General features: G+C 37.5%; 1 protein-coding gene across 7 annotated transcripts in view; it reads right to left on the reverse strand.

Moving 5' to 3' along the window:
• Positions 1 to 17146, reverse strand: part of LOC110447036 (WD repeat-containing protein 64-like) — a 72654-nt gene extending 55508 nt beyond the window's left edge. For 6 of the 7 annotated variants that reach the window (XM_021492439.1, XM_021492437.1, XM_021492438.1 and 3 more), the window contains exon 1: positions 16655 to 17146. In XM_021492439.1, the coding sequence (XP_021348114.1) occupies positions 16655 to 16805 (151 nt within the window). In that variant the 5' untranslated portion in view covers positions 16806 to 17146. Of the gene's footprint in view, positions 1 to 1321; positions 1362 to 16654 lie in introns of those variants that run through there. The other variant, XM_021492440.1, reaches the window with a different exon arrangement.
• Positions 17147 to 18863: the final 1717 nt, after the last annotated feature.

Genomic DNA, 18863 nt, shown 5'->3' on the forward strand with positions numbered 1-18863 from the left:
AGAAGTCACGTCCCCTAAAGTAACAATATCTAGAGTGGTCCAAATGCAGAAAGTTGCATCTCCAAGTTTTCAGTGATCAAAATATCGATTTCCAATAGAAGCTTCCGAAACACAAAAAAGGACATGTCTCGATGAAAGAAAAACAATGTCGCATAGCTTGGCCTTAGGACGATAATTTGCATATCCAGATAGGACAACAAAAAATGTTACATCTTTAAATTGGAGAGGGCACAACACAGAAGATTTCCGATTAAGGTTTTGCCATAAAAACATAGGTTACCATGCTTTACATTCAAATCGGGTCATTTCATCGCATATTGAGTGGACGTCTACCAATCGGAAAGGTTCAAACGTGAGTTGCTTCTTTCAAATTGGAGTGGCCCTAACGCTGAAAATATCTTTCTGTCAATAGAGTGGTCGAAATGTAGAAAGAGTCATCTCTCAACTAGAGTATAAAAAGTTGAAACACAAAACGTCGACTTTTCGCATACGCGTAGATAACTTGACAAATTCGTTTTTGATGAATATACATGGCGTCCGAAACGGTAAGGAGGGCGGTTCTCGAGCTGATCCAAAGTGCTTCACCATGACAGCTCAACAACTTTGTGTAAGGGATCCGGCCAAAACAAACCACTCGAACAAACTACTTGCCTGAGCTCATGACAACTGTCTCTTCTGTAGCTGTTATATATATATATGTGTGTGTGTTCTATTAATAAACAGGATATATCTATTTTTAATTGTTATATTTCCGTACTGGCTCTGGCTGTTTGTGGATCATTTCATAGTTCCACAACAATTCTACGTGGATTTTAACAATTATAAGCCAAATTAGAAATGTCATATACATTTGCTGGGATACAGGGTCTGGAATACATGATAAACATGTGTTTGTACATAAACCGTGTGTTCAGTTAAATATCTTTGGGAAGCCCATTCCAAACATAGATTACACAATCATAGCACAAACTGTCCCCCTTCTCGCGGGAAATAGTATCTGTTGGTCTTTTTAAAACTGTAATCAGTTTGTGAAACAGCAATTTTTGCAGGAAGAATGCCACAATTCTTCGTCATAATTTGAATTTAACGGCACGCCATGACTGATCTACGGTATGGCGGAAATACCCGAACAGTTCCGATTTGAAAACATTTACGTAATAGTTCTTGCTGTGTTTTGTTTATATCAACACTTTCGGTTGGTACGTTTATCTTAAGTCTCTACAGCGTAAATGTAAATATTTAATATTATTTACTCAGACCGAAAACGTTTATTTAACATTACTGGTCACGTTTTATAATACTTAATTTGATTTCTACTTACTGTTATCCGGAGACCGAATGCACATTTTGTATAGGTAAGTGAATCATCGGACACCCCTTACATATACACAGCTGATATTCTGTTTATAGTTACAGTTATGAAACATTAACAGATCTCCAGCAGAAAAGATATAGGCCTGCAGTATCCCATTGCGTGATTGTATGACAGACTCGTATCTGGTAATTGCAAAAACACCAATGGTTTTTCATATTCTCTTCTTGGAAACAACAACAAGATGACATTAAACATATCGATATCCGGTTCGAATGATGTGGCCAGGACCAATGTCTAATAATGTGTCTATAATATGAATTTCTATTGTGTGCTGTAGAAACTCCGCAATCCGGCGAGGGGTCATCACAACCGGCAAGAAGTCACCACTTCCGGTGAGAGGTCGTCACATCCGGCAATAGCTTCTCATATCCGGCCGGTTGACACAACGTACGGTACAAAGCTAGGTAGACTGTGCGGCCAGTAGGGCGTTATCATTTGCCGTCTCCCCATATTTGTAAATGAGCATTTCCAAATAAAAGGTTCAGTTTTAAATCTGAGATAATGTTAACACTCCTTGAGTTACCTTGTAATTAACGTGGTGAATAACACGTTATTGAAGATTTTGTTTGGCATGCACATTATGGCAGTTAGGTCATAAACGTATTTCAAATTTGGATTGGCGTGTACTATTTAAAGAAGCACGTACATCATAATATCGCCATAATTATACAACGTGCTACCTTTTAATTATCGGCCTTCAAGTCAACACCAATTATTTGAGAATGTTTTCAGGAGGCGACACTCCTTTAACCTTTCCAGACAGGTACCACAATAAGTCAACATTAATATGTCAAACACATTACAGCGATGATCCAAACTAATAGCATTATCCTGTCTGGGTCTAGTTTACCAAGATTCTAAGGTATTAAACGACAGATATTTCATAACAAAAAACTTGGAGAAAAAAAATAGTATGCATATCCAGGTATTAAGAATATTAACCTTCAGATAATTTACACCAAAATACTCCTAATATTTGCAGAAAAAAAAATGAAATTTGAACGTTTGAAATTGGATCACAAAGAAAAGTTTGAATTGGATACCAAAGGATCTCGGAGCATTTAATGATGTGTTCATACAATTGTTCTCGGCAAACTTTCTGATGATAAATGACAACAAATGTTCAGACACATACAATTTAAGTACGTATTAAAAGCACATTAAGCTGTAAGAAATAAAAGGTGTTATGGTAAGCGTCTCCCGATCAGAATTTTAAAATGTGTTTTAAGTCTCCGCGAGTCTACTGTTTAGGTCAACATGGCACAGTGTCTAAGCCTGGTTAACACCGGGCGCTATAGAAGTTTGGACACACGTAGTGAAATTTTAATTCCGTTAGTCTTGTCTGTCACAGAACATTGCCGAAACACACCATTTGAATTTTGTCCACTTTACGACACTAATCCCGCTATCAACAGGTTTCTCAATATTCACAATACACATGAAATATAGGTGCATATTGCAGACTATCTCCTGGACAAAAAGCCTATAGGCCTGCGTTATCCCACTTCATGATTGTGTGACAGACTCGTATGGGATTATTGCGATAACACGAATGTTCGTCAATGCATTTGACATGCATATTATGGCAGTTGGGTCATAAACGTATTTAAATTTGGATTGGCGTGTACTATTTAAAGAAGCACGTACATCATATCGCCATAATTATACAACGTGCTACCTTTTAATAATCGGCCTTCAAGTCAACACCAATTATTTGAGAATGATTTCATGAGGCGACACTCCTTTAACCTTTCCAAGACAGGTACCGAAATAAGTCGACATTAATATGGTCAAGGAGAGCAAATTGACATCTGGATAGCCGAATAGAATAATGTGGCCGGCATTATCACTTTTCATTATGATAGCGCAACTTCAAAATGACCCTTGAGTAGTCCCACCATCTACAAAGTAGACTTTATTGTTGAGAAGACCGGAAGTTATAAACAACCATATTTTATAAATGTTAGAGAACCAATTCCCCCATGTCAGATCGTCTGACCCTATCACCATGGCCGCTTTCGTTTATATTGATCCAAACGGTTGAACCCGTTTGATCAGAGTTGTTCGTTTATGAAATAAGGTCGGAGCTAGCAATCTGATGCTGCTTTCAGGCGACCTTTGGCAAAGCCTTGCAAGGCCTGCATAAACATTTGCAGGTCCACCAGGATTTATACCCAAAAATGTTACATTTAAAAACAGACAAATCGGTTGTTCCGCAGAAACGAACAGGCCCCATGGAAACATTGTTAAAAGAGTTTGATTGAGCCCATTCAGATCCTTCCACTAGTATGAAGATATTTAACAGAAGTCAAGGAATAGTTTGACAGATATGCTGAATATTACACACACAAAAGTGGTAAAATGTTTCGCGATCATGAGATTAACTGGCTTAAGCACAGTATAGCATAGATCAGAATCATTTTGCTGATGACATGTTCAGCAAGAATTCATGTAATGTCTTGGTAATGTATTATGTAAGTGATTTATTATTCAATATTTTGGTACACTTCTTTCCTTATTGTCCTTAACTATTTAGAATTTCGTTATCTGTCCTCCAAGTTAACCTATGAATACCGTTAGGGCTATAAAACATAGCTCAATGAGTAATGGATTCAAGGACGGACCGATGCACCCAGGGCTCCTTCCTTCATGTACAAAATGCACGAGGACGCAAAAATACACCACTCCTTTCGAAATATATATATATATCCGCTTCTGTTTAGCTGTATTTAAATATGCCATTGATATCATGCAAAGTCTATAAAATATAAAATACATTTGACAGATAAATACAATCTGATGCTCATCCAATTTCGTATACCGTATGATGCGCGCAAACAGGACCGGGGTACCATTTGATTATGGATTCTCTTCACACTGCTTCGTCAATGCGTCATATTTTCCGGGTATTTCATATTGATACAAGACCGCTGTATTACATATGTGTGAGCGTTAGTGCCGCCCTGGCGGGTGTATTGAGCTGATATCGACAGTTTAAATTGATAAACACTTTTTTCACATCATACCCCCAGAGGGACCGTAGTGTGAAGTAAGTTAACCGGAAGTAGACATGGAAAGGGTGTGCATTCTGGATGTTACAAGTGAATCAATTATTTCATGAACGTTATCCGTGCAAGTATTATTGTGGACCAACCGTCTCGGCTATAGCGTTCGGTATACTGCGTAGATTACATGGAGGTAAATGTGATATATGCAACGATAAAGGAGATAAACAAACGTCTTTATGACCGTGTGACATAGTTCGAATATATTTCCTACATTTGTATGACTTCAGCGATCACATGTTTTGTGTTTGTACACGACATACTATGTTTTAGTTGTTTTTTCGCGCTGTTCAGTCATATATTTTACTTTTAATATCGCCTTTTCTCGTAAGTTTGGTTTTATTTTGTTTATCGTCTTATCAACAGCTAAGGTCATTTAAGAACGTTTTCTCGTAAGTGATATCATACATGTCACCTTAAAGATATATGCTACTATCCAACTGTGACATTACCTCCTTTTAAAGAGAGTTCCACTGATAATATTTCTTTTATGAATGGCAATTCAAACTTTTTTGGTTATGTCATTGGTAACACATTTAACACGAATACATGCATCGATTTCACTCTGGTAAATAATATGATCAACTAAGAAAGATAAATCGTTCACAAAGCACACGTTAAGGCATCATACAACGTTGATGGCAATTACATAATATACAACTTTCATCACATCGTAAATAATACGAACAATCAGTTACGGGTTGTGTATATAACACTGTACTACCAGTAATCAGTGTTTCTGGCTGCTGCTTGTGTGACTGTTTCAGAATTTAAAAAAACATCATCTTCTCAAATATCGTAATAAACTGTTAAAGAATTTTAATGTTCAAAATCGACCAGTAGCCCCCATTGTCCGGCGGCTGAATGCATACAACCGAGATTGTGTATGGTGTATGTATATACTCCCTTCTTGACAATAAATACTTCATCAGGTTTTTAAAAAACACGAGACCTATTCAATAAAGCATGGCAATTTGTCAAAATATCGTGCGCATTTTCATTGTTCCATTGTGAAACAGTTTCAACATAAACATATAAAAAAATGTACACACAACAGATTGTGAACGTGCAGTGTTTCACAGACAAATATCACCGCCGTTGTTACAAGCGGTGTATAGATTTCGTGTAGACTTAAAGAGGCAATAGATTTTGTCTCGACTTTTAAGTGTCAATAACGGTAGCCGGCGACATGGCCATTTACCATTACTGTTACAGATCCGTGTCATAATTATCCGTACCGTTTTCTGTGTTGTATTGTACCCTTCATTGCCGCCATTGTACCGACGGAGTGTCAGTTTTCTCAAATGTTACTCGCCTGTTAAACCCATTCTCTCCGATCGGCCGAGACGCATATTAGCGAAAGTGGTTCTCACTGAAGGCATTTGTTGTATATTGACAGGTACAGTTTATACGCATAACATCCACCTGATGTCGCCTTATTCCACTCTACTGAACTTCCCCTAGAACTCACGCGATGTGTCAAGCACCGAAATACGACAAATACCCCGTATCCGTGTCCCTTATATATGGTCTGTCGATTTCTATCTATAATATAGGGGTATTTTCTAGCCGAATATAAAGACAGTGAACAAGTCACAAGCCATTGTGGATAGGATTCCATTTACTTTTTGTAACAACGCTAACAGAGGCAGTGGTCATTGCCGTGCATTTGTTCACCACAATTATAAATAATATGAATAACGCATGCTGCTGAAAATCAATAATTTTCACCTGGTAAAATGCGATATACACAAAATATATATATACTACATCCTAAAAAACAGCAAGTATTTTGACTTTTTTGTTTATTTATGGTTTAATGCCCTATCGACACAATAAGGCCATTTAGAGCAATTTTATGGTAAAGCAAGCGACAACCAACGGAGGCTAGCTCAGAACCGAAAGAGATGGGGTAGAAGAAAAATGTGTAGACTATTCTCGGGGTTTTTACACCACGCAGTGATTTCACTGAGCATACTAATTGACATAACTGAGTCATTTTCTTTTGATCCAAGCAATAATGTATGCTGTTAACCGTTATAAACTTAAGGTCAAAACACGTGCAGCAGGTTCGGGCCCCAACCGGAAGTGAAATGCAACGTGCAACGCATGGCTCCAACATGGCGATATCACCCGATAGATTTGCCGTTGAGGAAAGATATATCATTTGCATATCAATATGGCAATCTTTTTAAATGACATTTATGAGATAAAGCGCTCGACATAGTTAGATAAGGCTAGTCTTCTTCACTGCCCGACTGGCTTTGTCATTCTGACGGGAGAAGACTCCGGAATTATTTAGGTTACATAAGGCTTAACGACCTGTGAGCACTTGATAATGTCAATGGCTGCTGTCAAGAAGACTCTAAGTCAGGGAAGTTAGCTACTAGACACGATACACTCCTGATATCTAGCTACTAGACAAGATGTAACCGGGAAAGTTAACTACTATATACAAGATAAGCCGGAGATAATAAGATACTAGACACGATACACTCCTGATATCTAGCTACTAGACAAGATGTTACCGGGAAAGTTAACTACTATATACAAGATAAGTCGGGGATAGTAAGATACTAGACACGATACACTACTGATATCTAGCTACTAGACAAGATGTAACCGGGAAAGTTAACTACTATATACAAGATAAGTCGGGGATAGTAAGATACTAGACACGATACACTCCTGATATCTAGCTACTAGACAAGATGTAACCGGGAAAGTTAACTACTATATACAAGATAAGTCGGGGATAGTAAGATACTAGACACGATACACTCCTGATATCTAGCTACTAGACAAGATGTAACCGGGAAAGTTAACTACTATATACAAGATAAGTCGGGGATAGTAAGATACTAGACACGATACACTCCTGATATCTAGCTACTAGACAAGATGTAACCGGGAAAGTTAACTACTATATACAAGATAAGTCGGGGATAGTAAGATACTAGACACGATACACTCCTGATATCTAGCTACTAGACAAGATGTAACCGGGAAAGTTAACTACTATATACAAGATAAGTCGGGGATAGTAAGATACTAGACACGATACACTCCTGATATCTAGCTACTAGACAAGATGTAACCGGGAAAGTTAACTACTATATACAAGATAAGTCGGGGATAGTAAGATACTAGACACGATACACTCCTGATATCTAGCTACTAGACAAGATGTAACCGGGAAAGTTAACTACTATATACAAGATAAGTCGGGGATAGTAAGATACTAGACACGATACACTCCTGATATCTAGCTACTAGACAAGATGTAACCGGGAAAGTTAACTACTATATACAAGATAAGTCGGGGATAGTAAGATACTAGACACGATACACTCCTGATATCTAGCTACTAGACAAGATGTAACCGGGAAAGTTAACTACTATATACAAGATAAGTCGGGGATAGTAAGATACTAGACACGATACACTCCTGATATCTAGCTACTAGACAAGATGTAACCGGGAAAGTTAACTACTATATACAAGATAAGTCGGGGATAGTAAGATACTAGACACGATACACTCCTGATATCTAGCTACTAGACAAGATGTAACCGGGAAAGTTAACTACTATATACAAGATAAGTCGGGGATAGTAAGATACTAGACACGATACACTCCTGATATCTAGCTACTAGACAAGATGTAACCGGGAAAGTTAACTACTATATACAAGATAAGCCGGAGATAGAAAGATACTAGACACGATACACTCCTGATATCTAGCTACTAGACAAGATGTTACCGGGAAAGTTAACTACTATATACAAAATAAGCCGGAGATAGTAAGATACTAGACATGATACACTCCTGATATCTAGCTGCTAGACAATATGTAACCGGGAAAGTTAACTACTATATACAAAATAAGCCGGAGATAGTAAGATACTAGACACTGGGAAAGTTAACTATTATATATAAGATAAGCCGGAGATAGTAAGATACTAGACACTATACACTCCTGATATCTAGCTGCTAGCCAAGATGTAACCGGGAAAGTTAACTACTATATAAAAGATAAGTCGGGGATAGTAAGATACTAGACACGATAAACTCCTGATATCTAGCTGCTAGACAAGATGTAACCGGGAAAGGTAACTACTATATACAAGATAAGTCGGGGATAGTAAAATACTAGACACGATACACTCCTGATATCTAGCTACTAGACAAGATTTAACCGGGAAAGTTAACTACTATATACAAGATAAACCGGAGATAGTAAGATACTAGACACGATACACCCCTGATATCTAGCTACTAGACAAGATGAAACCGGGAAAGTTAACTACTATATACAAAATAAGCCGGAGATAGTAAGATACTAGACACGATACGCTCCTGATATATAGCTGCTAGACAAGATGTAACCGGGAAAGTGAACTACAATACAAGATAAGCCGGAGATCGTAAGATACTAGACACTATACACTCCTGATATCTAGCTGCTAGCCAAGATGTAACCGGGAAAGTTAACTACAATACAAGATAAAGATAGTAAGATACTAGACACGATACACTCCTGATATCTAGCTGCTAGACAAGATGTAACCGGGAAAGTTAACTACAATACAAGATAAGCCGGAGATAGTAAGATACTAGACACTATACACTCCTGATATCTAGCTGCTAGACAAGATGTAACCGGGAAGGTTAACTACTATATACAAGCTAAGTCTGGGATAGTAAGATACTAGCCCCGATACACTCCTAATATCTAGCTACTAGACAAGATGTACCCGGGAAAGTTAACTACCAAGATAAGCCGGAGATCGTAAGATACTAGACACTATATACTCCTGATATCTAGCTGCTATGATATCTAGCTGTTAGACAAGATGTAACCGGGAAGGTTAACTACTATATACACGATAAGTCGGGGATAGTAAGATACTAGACACGATCTGTTCGTGAATAGTGGCAACTAGAAACAGTATACTCCGGATATTTAGCTAATACCCAAGACAAATCCGGCAACAAGACAAAATTTAGCAAGGATATTTAGCTGATAGTCAAGATATAATAATAAGCTACTGGATAGAGTATATCTTGTGTGTTAATTAAGCTACGAGACATGATATACCCCGGATAGTTAGCTATCAGATCAGATATGCCGCTAAAAGATTATACTAGACAAGATATACCCTTGGAACAAAGCAACTTGACTACATGTATGTACACCCGAGACATGAGGCTACTAAACAAGATTAATCTGCGATAAATTAGCTACTAGACAAGATATATTCGTTATTAGAGGCTACTGTACAAAATGTATCCGGGATAGCAGGCTACTTGTCAAGATATCCCTAGGATAACATGCTAGACTAGACACACCGGGATAAGAGGCTACTTGACAGAATTTAGCCGGCATAGTTAGCTAATAGGCAAGAAATACCCAGGCCATGATGCTACTAGACAGAATTTAGCCGGGAAAATTAGCTAATAGGCTATTTATACCCAGGCCATGAGGCTATTAGGCAGAATTTAGTCGGGAAAGTTAGCTAATAGGCGAGATATACCCAGGCCACGAGGCTACTAGACAGAATTTAGCCGGGATAGTTAGCTAATTGGCAAGAAATACCCAGGAGATGATGCTACTAGACAGCATTTAGCCGGGATAATTAGCTAGTATGCTATATATACCCAGGAGAGAAGGCATCTAGATAAGATATACCTATGAAAATTAGCGAATATGCTCTATATACCCAGGAGAGGAGGCATCTAGATAAGATATACCCAGGAAAATTAGCGAATATGCTATATATACCCAGGAGAGGAAGCATCTAGATAAGATATACCCAGGAAAATTAGCTTATATGACATATATATACCCAGTCCATGTGGCCATTAGACAAGATTTACCCGGGATAGTTAGCTAATATGACATACATATCCAGGATAGGAGGCTATTAGACAGAATTTAGCCATGAAAGTTAGCTGATAGGCTATATATACACAGGCCATGAGGGTAATACAGAATTTAGCCGGGAAAGTTAGCTAACAGGCTATATAAACCCAGGCCATGAGGCTACTAGACAGAATTTAGCCGGGAAAGTTAGCTAATATGATATATATACCAATGATAGGAGGCTATTAGACACAATTTATCTGGTAGTATTTGCTTATATAGGCAATATATACCTAGGATAGGAAACTACTAGACAAGATATGCCCGGGATGGTTAGCTAATTTATACATCGGTTCTGGAAACCATATATCATACAAGATATACCCGGGATGGTATAAGCTATGTTATACATCGGATCTGGTAACCATATATCATACTAGATATACCCGGGATGGTTAGCTAAGTTATACATCGGTTCTGGTAACCATATATCATACAAGATATACCCGGGATGGTTAGCTAAGTTATACATCGGATCTGGTAACCATATATCACACAAGATATACCCGGGATGGTTAGCTAAGTTATACATCGGTTCTGGTAACCGTATATCACACAAGCTATACCCGGGATGGCTAGCTAAGTTATACATCGGTTCTGGTAACCATATATCATACAAGATATACCCGGGATGGTTAGCTATGTTAAACATCGGTTCTGGTAACCATATATCATACAAGATATACCCGGGATGGTAAGCTAAGTTATACATCGGATCTGGTAACCATATATCATACAAGATATACCCGGGATGGTTAGCTTAGTTATACATCGGTTCTGGTAACCATATATCATACAAGATATACCCGGGATGGTTAGCTATGTTATACATCGGTTCTGGTAACCATATATCATATAAGATATACCCGGGATGGTTAGCTATGTTATACATCGGTTCTGGTAACCATAAATCACACAAGCTATACCCGGGATGGTTAGCTAAGTTATACATCGGTTCTGGTAACCATATATCACACAAGCTATACCCAGGATGGTTAGCTAAGCTATACATCGGATCTGGTAACCATATATCACACAAGCTATATCCTTCTATGGGTAAGACAAAACTGGGATAAATTTCTGGATAAAGTGACTTTTGTTCTGTTTAGTTTTGTTAACATCATACAAGTTATAGATACAATAACCGAAACAGGGAGTCGTTAGCTGACTGTAATTTATACAACGGAGAAGGCGCAGGGGTACAGCACGTATATCAACAGCAATTTATACAACGGAGATGGCGCAGGGGTAAAGCACGTATATAAAAAGTAATTTATACAACGGAGATGGAGCAGGGGTACAGCACGTATATCAACAGGTATTTATGCAACGGAGAAGGCGCAGGGGTACAGTACGTATATGACCGTGTCGATGTAACTACATAAAGAAGAGAATCACGAACAGTGACATAAAATTACTGCATTAATAAAAGTATAAATTCCATTTTAATGTCTGTGTTTATTCGAATTTAGAGAACATAATCACGTGCGTTAAATACACGGATTATACGCTACCAGGCGTATTATTTTAACAACCCCGGCTATGTATTATATGTTTAATGCCTATTTCACCTTTCCGATTCAGGGCGTTCCGATGTTTGTATATCTCGGATCTGGTAACCATATATCACACAAGCTATACCCGGGATGGCTAGCTAAGTTATATATCGGTTCTGGTAACCATATATCATACAAGATAAACCCGGGATGGTTAGCTAAGTAATACATCGGATCTGGTAACCATATATCACACAAGATATACCCGGGATGGTTAACTAAGTTATACATCGGATCTGGTAACCATATATTATACAAGATATACCCGGGATGGTTAGCTTAGTTATACATCGGTTCTGGTAACCGTATATCACACAAGCTATACCCGGGATGGCTAGCTAAGTTATACATCGGTTCTGGTAACCCCATATCATACAAGATATACCCGGGATGGTTAACTAAGTTATACATCGGATCTGGTAAACATATATCATACAAGATATACCCGGGATGGTTAACTAAGTTATACATCGGATCTGGTAACCATATATTATACAAGATATACCCGGGATGGTTAACTAAGTTATACATCGGATCTGGTAAACATATATCATACAAGATATACCCGGGATGGTAAGCTAATTTATTCATCGTATCTGGTAACCATATATCATACAAGATATACCCGAGATGGTTAGTTAAGTTATGCATCGGATCTGTTAACCATATATCATACAAGATATACCCGGGATGGTTAACTAAGTTATACATCGGATCTGGTAACCATATATCATACAAGATATACCCGGGATGGTAATCTAAGTTATACATCGGATCTGGTAACCATATATTATACAAGATATACCCGGGATGGTATAAGCTATGTTATACATCGGATCTGGTAACCATATATCACACAAGCTATACCCGGGATGGCTAGCTAAGTTATATATCGGTTCTGGTAACCATATATCATATAAGATATACCCGGGATGGTTAGCTTAGTTATACATCGGTTCTGGTAACCCCATATCATACAAGATATACCCGGGATGGTTAGCTTAGTTATACATCGGTTCTGGTAACCATATATCACACAAGCTATACCCAGGATGGTTAGCTAAGCTATACATCGGATCTGTTAACCATATATCACACAAGCTATACCCGGGATGGTTAGCTAAGTTATCCATCGGATCTGGTAACCATATATCACACAAGCTATATCCTTCTATGGGTAAGACAAAACTGGGATAAATTTCTGGATAAAGTGACTGTTGTTCTGTTTAGTTTTGTTAACATCATACAAGTTGTAGATACAATAACCGAAACAGGGAGTCGTTAGCTGACTGTAATTTATACAGCGGAGAAGGCGCAGGGGTACAGCACGTTTATCAACAGTTATTTATGCAACGGAGAAGGCGCAGGGGTACAGTACGTCCATCAACAGTAATTTATACAACGGCGAAGGCGCAGGGGTACAGTACGTCTATCAACAGTAATTTATACAACGAAGAAGGCGCAGGGGTACAGTACGGATATCAACAGTAATTTATACAACGAAGAAGGCGCAGGGGTACAGTACGTATATCACCGTGTCGATGGAACTACATAAAGTAGAGAATCACGAACAGTGACATAAAATTACTGCATTAATAAAAGTATAAATTCCATTTTAATGTCTGTGTTTATTCGAATTTAGAGAACATAATCACGTGCGTTAAATACACGGATTATACGCTACCAGGCGTATTATTTTAACAACCCCGGCTATGGGATCTGGTAACCATATATCACACAAGCTATATCCTTCTATGGGTAAGACAAAACTGGGATAAATTTCTGGATAAAGTGACTGTTGTTCTGTTTAGTTTTGTTAACATCATACAATTTATAGATACAATAACCGAAACAGGGAGTCGTTAGCTGACTGTAATTTATACAGCGGAGAAGGCGCAGGGGTACAGCACGTTTATCAACAGTTATTTATACAACGGAGAAGGCGCAGTGGTACAGTACGTACATCAACAGTAATTTATTCAACGGAGATGGCGCAGGGGTACAGCACGTATATCAACAGGAATTTATACAACGGAGAAGGCGCAGTGGTACAGTACGTATATCAACAGTCATTTATACAACGGCGAAGGCGCAGGGGTACAGTACGTCCATCAACAGTAATTTATACAACGGATAAGGCGCAGGGGTACAGTACGTATGTCAACAGTAATTTATACAACGGATAAGGCGCAGGGGTACAGTACGTACATCAACAGCAATTTATACAACGGAGATGGCGCAGGGGTAAAGCACGTATATAAAAAGTAATTTATACAACGGAGATGGCGCAGTGGTACAGTACGTATATCAACAGTAATTTATACAACGGAGAAGGCGCAGTGGTACAGTACGTACATCAACAGTAATTTATACAACGGCGAAGGCGCAGGGGTACAGCACGTATATCAACAGTAATTTATACAACGGCGAAGGCGCAGGGGTACAGCACGTTTATCAACAGTTATTTATGCAACGGACAAGGCGCAGGGGTACAGTACGTACATCAACAGTAATTTATACAACGGATAAGGCGCAGGGGTACAGTACGTACATCAACAGTAATTTATACAACGGCGAAGGCGCAGGGGTACAGTACGTCCATCAACAGTAATTTATACAACGGATAAGGCGCAGGGGTACAGTACGTATATCAACAGGAATTTATACAACGGAGAAGGCGCAGTGGTACAGTACGTACATCAACAGTAATTTATTCAACGGAGATGGCGCAGGGGTACAGCACGTATATCAACAGGAATTTATACAACGGAGAAGGCGCAGGGGTACAGTACGTATATCACCGTGTCGATGTAACTACATAAAGTAGAGAATCACGAACAGTGACATAAAATTACTGCATTAATAAAAGTATAAATTACATTTTAATGTCTGTGTTTATTCGACTTTAGAGAACATAATCACGTGCGTTAAATACACGGATTATACGCTACCAGGCGGATTATTTTAACAACCCCGGCTATGTATTATATGTTTAATGCCTATTTCACCTTTCCGATTCAGGGCGTTCCGATGTTTGTATATCTACATTTACCTTTCATAAACAAAATCGCGCTTATGATTTGAGGTGTGATAATTTAAATGTCGAAGTTACGTTATGGCGCAAGACATCAAACACAACACTAACTACATTTTGCCTTAAATTTGTTTTAGTTATCGTGTCTTGAAATTGACGAATACAAATAATTGTTGTGATCATAGCTACAATATACATATCACATCTTATTGTTGTGATCATATTGTAGGGTTATATATATCACATCGTATTGTTGTGATTATAGTGTAGGGTTATACATATCACATTGTATTGCTGTGATCATAATGTAGGGTTATATATATAACAAATTATTGTTGTGATCATATTGTAGGGTTATATATATAACAAATTATTGTTGTGATCATATTGTAGGGTTATGCAGATCACATAGTATTGTTGTGATAATAGTGTAGGGTTATACATATCACATCGTATTGCTGTTATCATAGTGTAGGGTTATATATATAACAAATTATTGTTGTGATCATATTGTAGGGTTATATATATAACACATTATTGTTTTGATCATATTGTAGGGTTATATATATAACAAAATATTGTTGTGATAATAGTGTAGGGTTATGCAGATCACATAGTATTGTTGTGATCATAGTGTAGGGTTATATATATAACAAATTATTGTTGTGATCATATTGTAGGGTTATATATATAACAAATTATTGTTGTGATCATAGTGTAGGGTTATATAGATCACATATTATTGTTGTGATCATAATGTAGGGTTATGTAGATCACATTGTATTGTTGTGATCACAGTGTAGGGTTATACAGATCACATCGTATTGTTGTGATCATAGTGTAGGGTTATATAGATCACAAGTTATTGCTGTGATCATATTGTAGGGTTATACATATCACATATTATTGCTGTGATCATATTGTATGGTTATACAGATCACATATTATTGCTATGATCATATTGTAGGGTTATACCTATAACATAGTATTGCTATGATCATATTGTAGGGTTATGCAGATCACATATTATTGCTGTGATTATAGTGTAGTGTTATATATATCACATCGTATTGTTATGAATATAAGTATATATTTACGTGTCTATTGCTTTATTTGAAGACCTGTCCATACGTTTGTAATTATATTTTACATTGGTAAATATATGAACTGATCGGAGCACGCGAGGGGTTGGGCCCCCTTTAGATTGGGTGGGTAGTCGGATGAGAGGTTCAGGAGGAATCGTGTTTGCGCGTGTGTATGGATGGGTTTTGGGGTCGGAGAATCGGAGGGGGGGGGGGGGGGGGGGAAANAACTAGTAAGGTGACATTTAAACAGTTAGAAACAGGTTAAATACACAGTTTTCGAATAAATTTCATTGACAGGCAGGCCAGTTTCTTAAAGCACTCGATGCCTGTTTGGGTCTGACTCAGGTTTACTTATGATGTACATAGCTTCTGTTGGTATCTATCTGTGACCATTATTTCATATGAATACGTCCATGTTCATCTATAATCCTTTATCGAATTTCTGTAATCATTGATTGCTATGATCTTGTGCCTCTCAGTGTATGACTAAATCCATAATTGTATGACATATTTGTGTTTCCTGGTCTGTCATTAAGTCAGTTTAGGCGTGTTTATTTTGCACTATCAGTTTTGATTTACCTCTACTGATTAACTGTCAATACGAATGTCTTACCTGTGATCATCTGTCGCCTTTCCTCAGGTGTCGCCTCTACATCCTGGAACGTGATTTCCTTAATGAAATGTTGGAACTCGTTGAGTCTGGTCTGAAAGGTCCCCACCGTGTAGGGCCTGGCCAGACTCTCCCCCTGTTCTAGCTCCGACATTTCGGCCTGGTTCTCTAATCCAAATCGTAAAAAATCACACTGATTGACGATAAATCGCCAGCATTATTAGTATACACAGGCCTAATTCAACACATATACACACTATATACCTGTAATATTACTACCGGTGTCCTTATATCACTATGTACGGTGAAATCCCATTTTTGTATTCTAATCATATACAGGTAATACAAATCCGAAGAAATTTGCACATACTTTGTATTGATATAGTGTTCATTGCCACAACGAGACTTTTACACCTGCACACAGAAGTCTACAGGTATGTTATCCAGGTACGGCCATGTTGTCGTCGCCAGGTACATATCAACCCTACAAGTGGGTAATCCCGGGCACAAAGCGTCGTAGCAACTATTGTGTAAGAGGATCGGTCCACGACGGCGAGGGGAGAACAGGACTCGAGGTAGAGACGGACCGCTATTGATAAGGTACACACAATCGTACAGAAGGAGTGAGGTTTAAGCTTTAAAGGGTCAACATAATTGTCGCGGTAATCAGCCCATCATAAATATACCTTTAAGTGATCAATATGTGTTTATTGTATGGCTGCTACAGAGCGTCAACTTGTGAGTCCAATGACACAGAATCCGTGTCTTTTTATACTTTGATGTGATTATTTATATACTTATAAAGAGCCATCGACAACACGGTGAGTTAGAAGTGAACTGTCGGGAAGGTAAAGGAAGTATATCTTGACTTGTACGGCGATTGATATATATTATATATTTCAAAATTTAAAATTGAAATTACGTTAGTTGATTTGTCAATAATTAAAAACTTTATGACAGTTTAATTATATAGGTTTCGCTACAAGGATTAAAATTAACATGTTTAAAAGTTACAGTAAACAAAAAATGATATGTTCTTAAAAATCATTATATAGTTAATTAATAACAGCTTCACCTTGAAGTTGAACACATCTAATTTCTCCGATGATACATATACCAATTAGCATAATTTAGAAGTTATTTCAAGGATAAAACATCGTTTACATTGGTTTTAATCTAGAGAAACTTGCATGGATTTTTCTTTTGATTCTTTTTTAAAGATTTTTTATTTTTTATTTTAAATGTTTATGCAAATATATGACCATGCTTTTCATGTCAATTACTCAAATAAACATAGTCTTACACTAAGTTATGCCATTTTTAGATTTTCAGTTTCCAACTCCTGACTGTAGCATGACAGATAATCGATATTAATTATAATTATGTCTGAATGGTTTTAATTACCAGTGTAGCAAACATGATCGCATATACTGTTTAATTTCCTTCATACTAAGTATTACTTATTAAACAACACCTTTGTGTTCAAAACTTCATTTACTTAATCCGTGAATACATATCTTACAGAAGTTATATATGATGTTTTGTGCAAGTTTTATGGCATCTAATGATATTTTTATGTTCGAAGTTAACACCGTATATGCAAATCTGATCATTAATGACGGGGAATTAAAACCCACTCTAAATTTATTCAGTCAAAAAATATTTAAGTGTGTTATAACTTTACATGATCAAAATGTAAAAAAGTAGATTTCAATTATAAAACAAATTGTCATCAATCCCACTTTTAAATTTCTTGGGGCTTAAGCATTTAACTGGAACTAAGTTAGGGTAGGCGCTATCAACGTATGACACCCTTGGTTAATGAAATGCGTGATTTTCAGGCGTGGATCACAAAAAAGCATAAAAGGGTAAATTCCAAACAAAGCCGATATTGGAACTAATAAATAAAAATAAATATACAACATTTGATATAGCGCCCTATATACAATTGTATACAGTCAATACAATTAGCATATATATATTAATTAATCAATACAAAATTGAGGAATTCGCAGGAGCTGCCTTATCAGGCGCTAACTACTAGTCCTATCCCACCTGGCCCATATCTCCCTATATTTTTATGCCTGTGTATGTGTGCTGGAGATGTATTGTGTTCTGTTTGTAGTGGGACCGTGCTTCCAACGGTATCATTTATAGTGCCACCTGACTTGAATGCTTCAGCACAGACACCGCAACACCCACCCCAGACCAT

Source organism: Mizuhopecten yessoensis, unplaced genomic scaffold, assembly GCF_002113885.1.
Source record: "Mizuhopecten yessoensis strain PY_sf001 unplaced genomic scaffold, ASM211388v2 scaffold3135, whole genome shotgun sequence".
Lineage (NCBI taxonomy): Eukaryota > Metazoa > Mollusca > Bivalvia > Pectinida > Pectinidae > Mizuhopecten > Mizuhopecten yessoensis.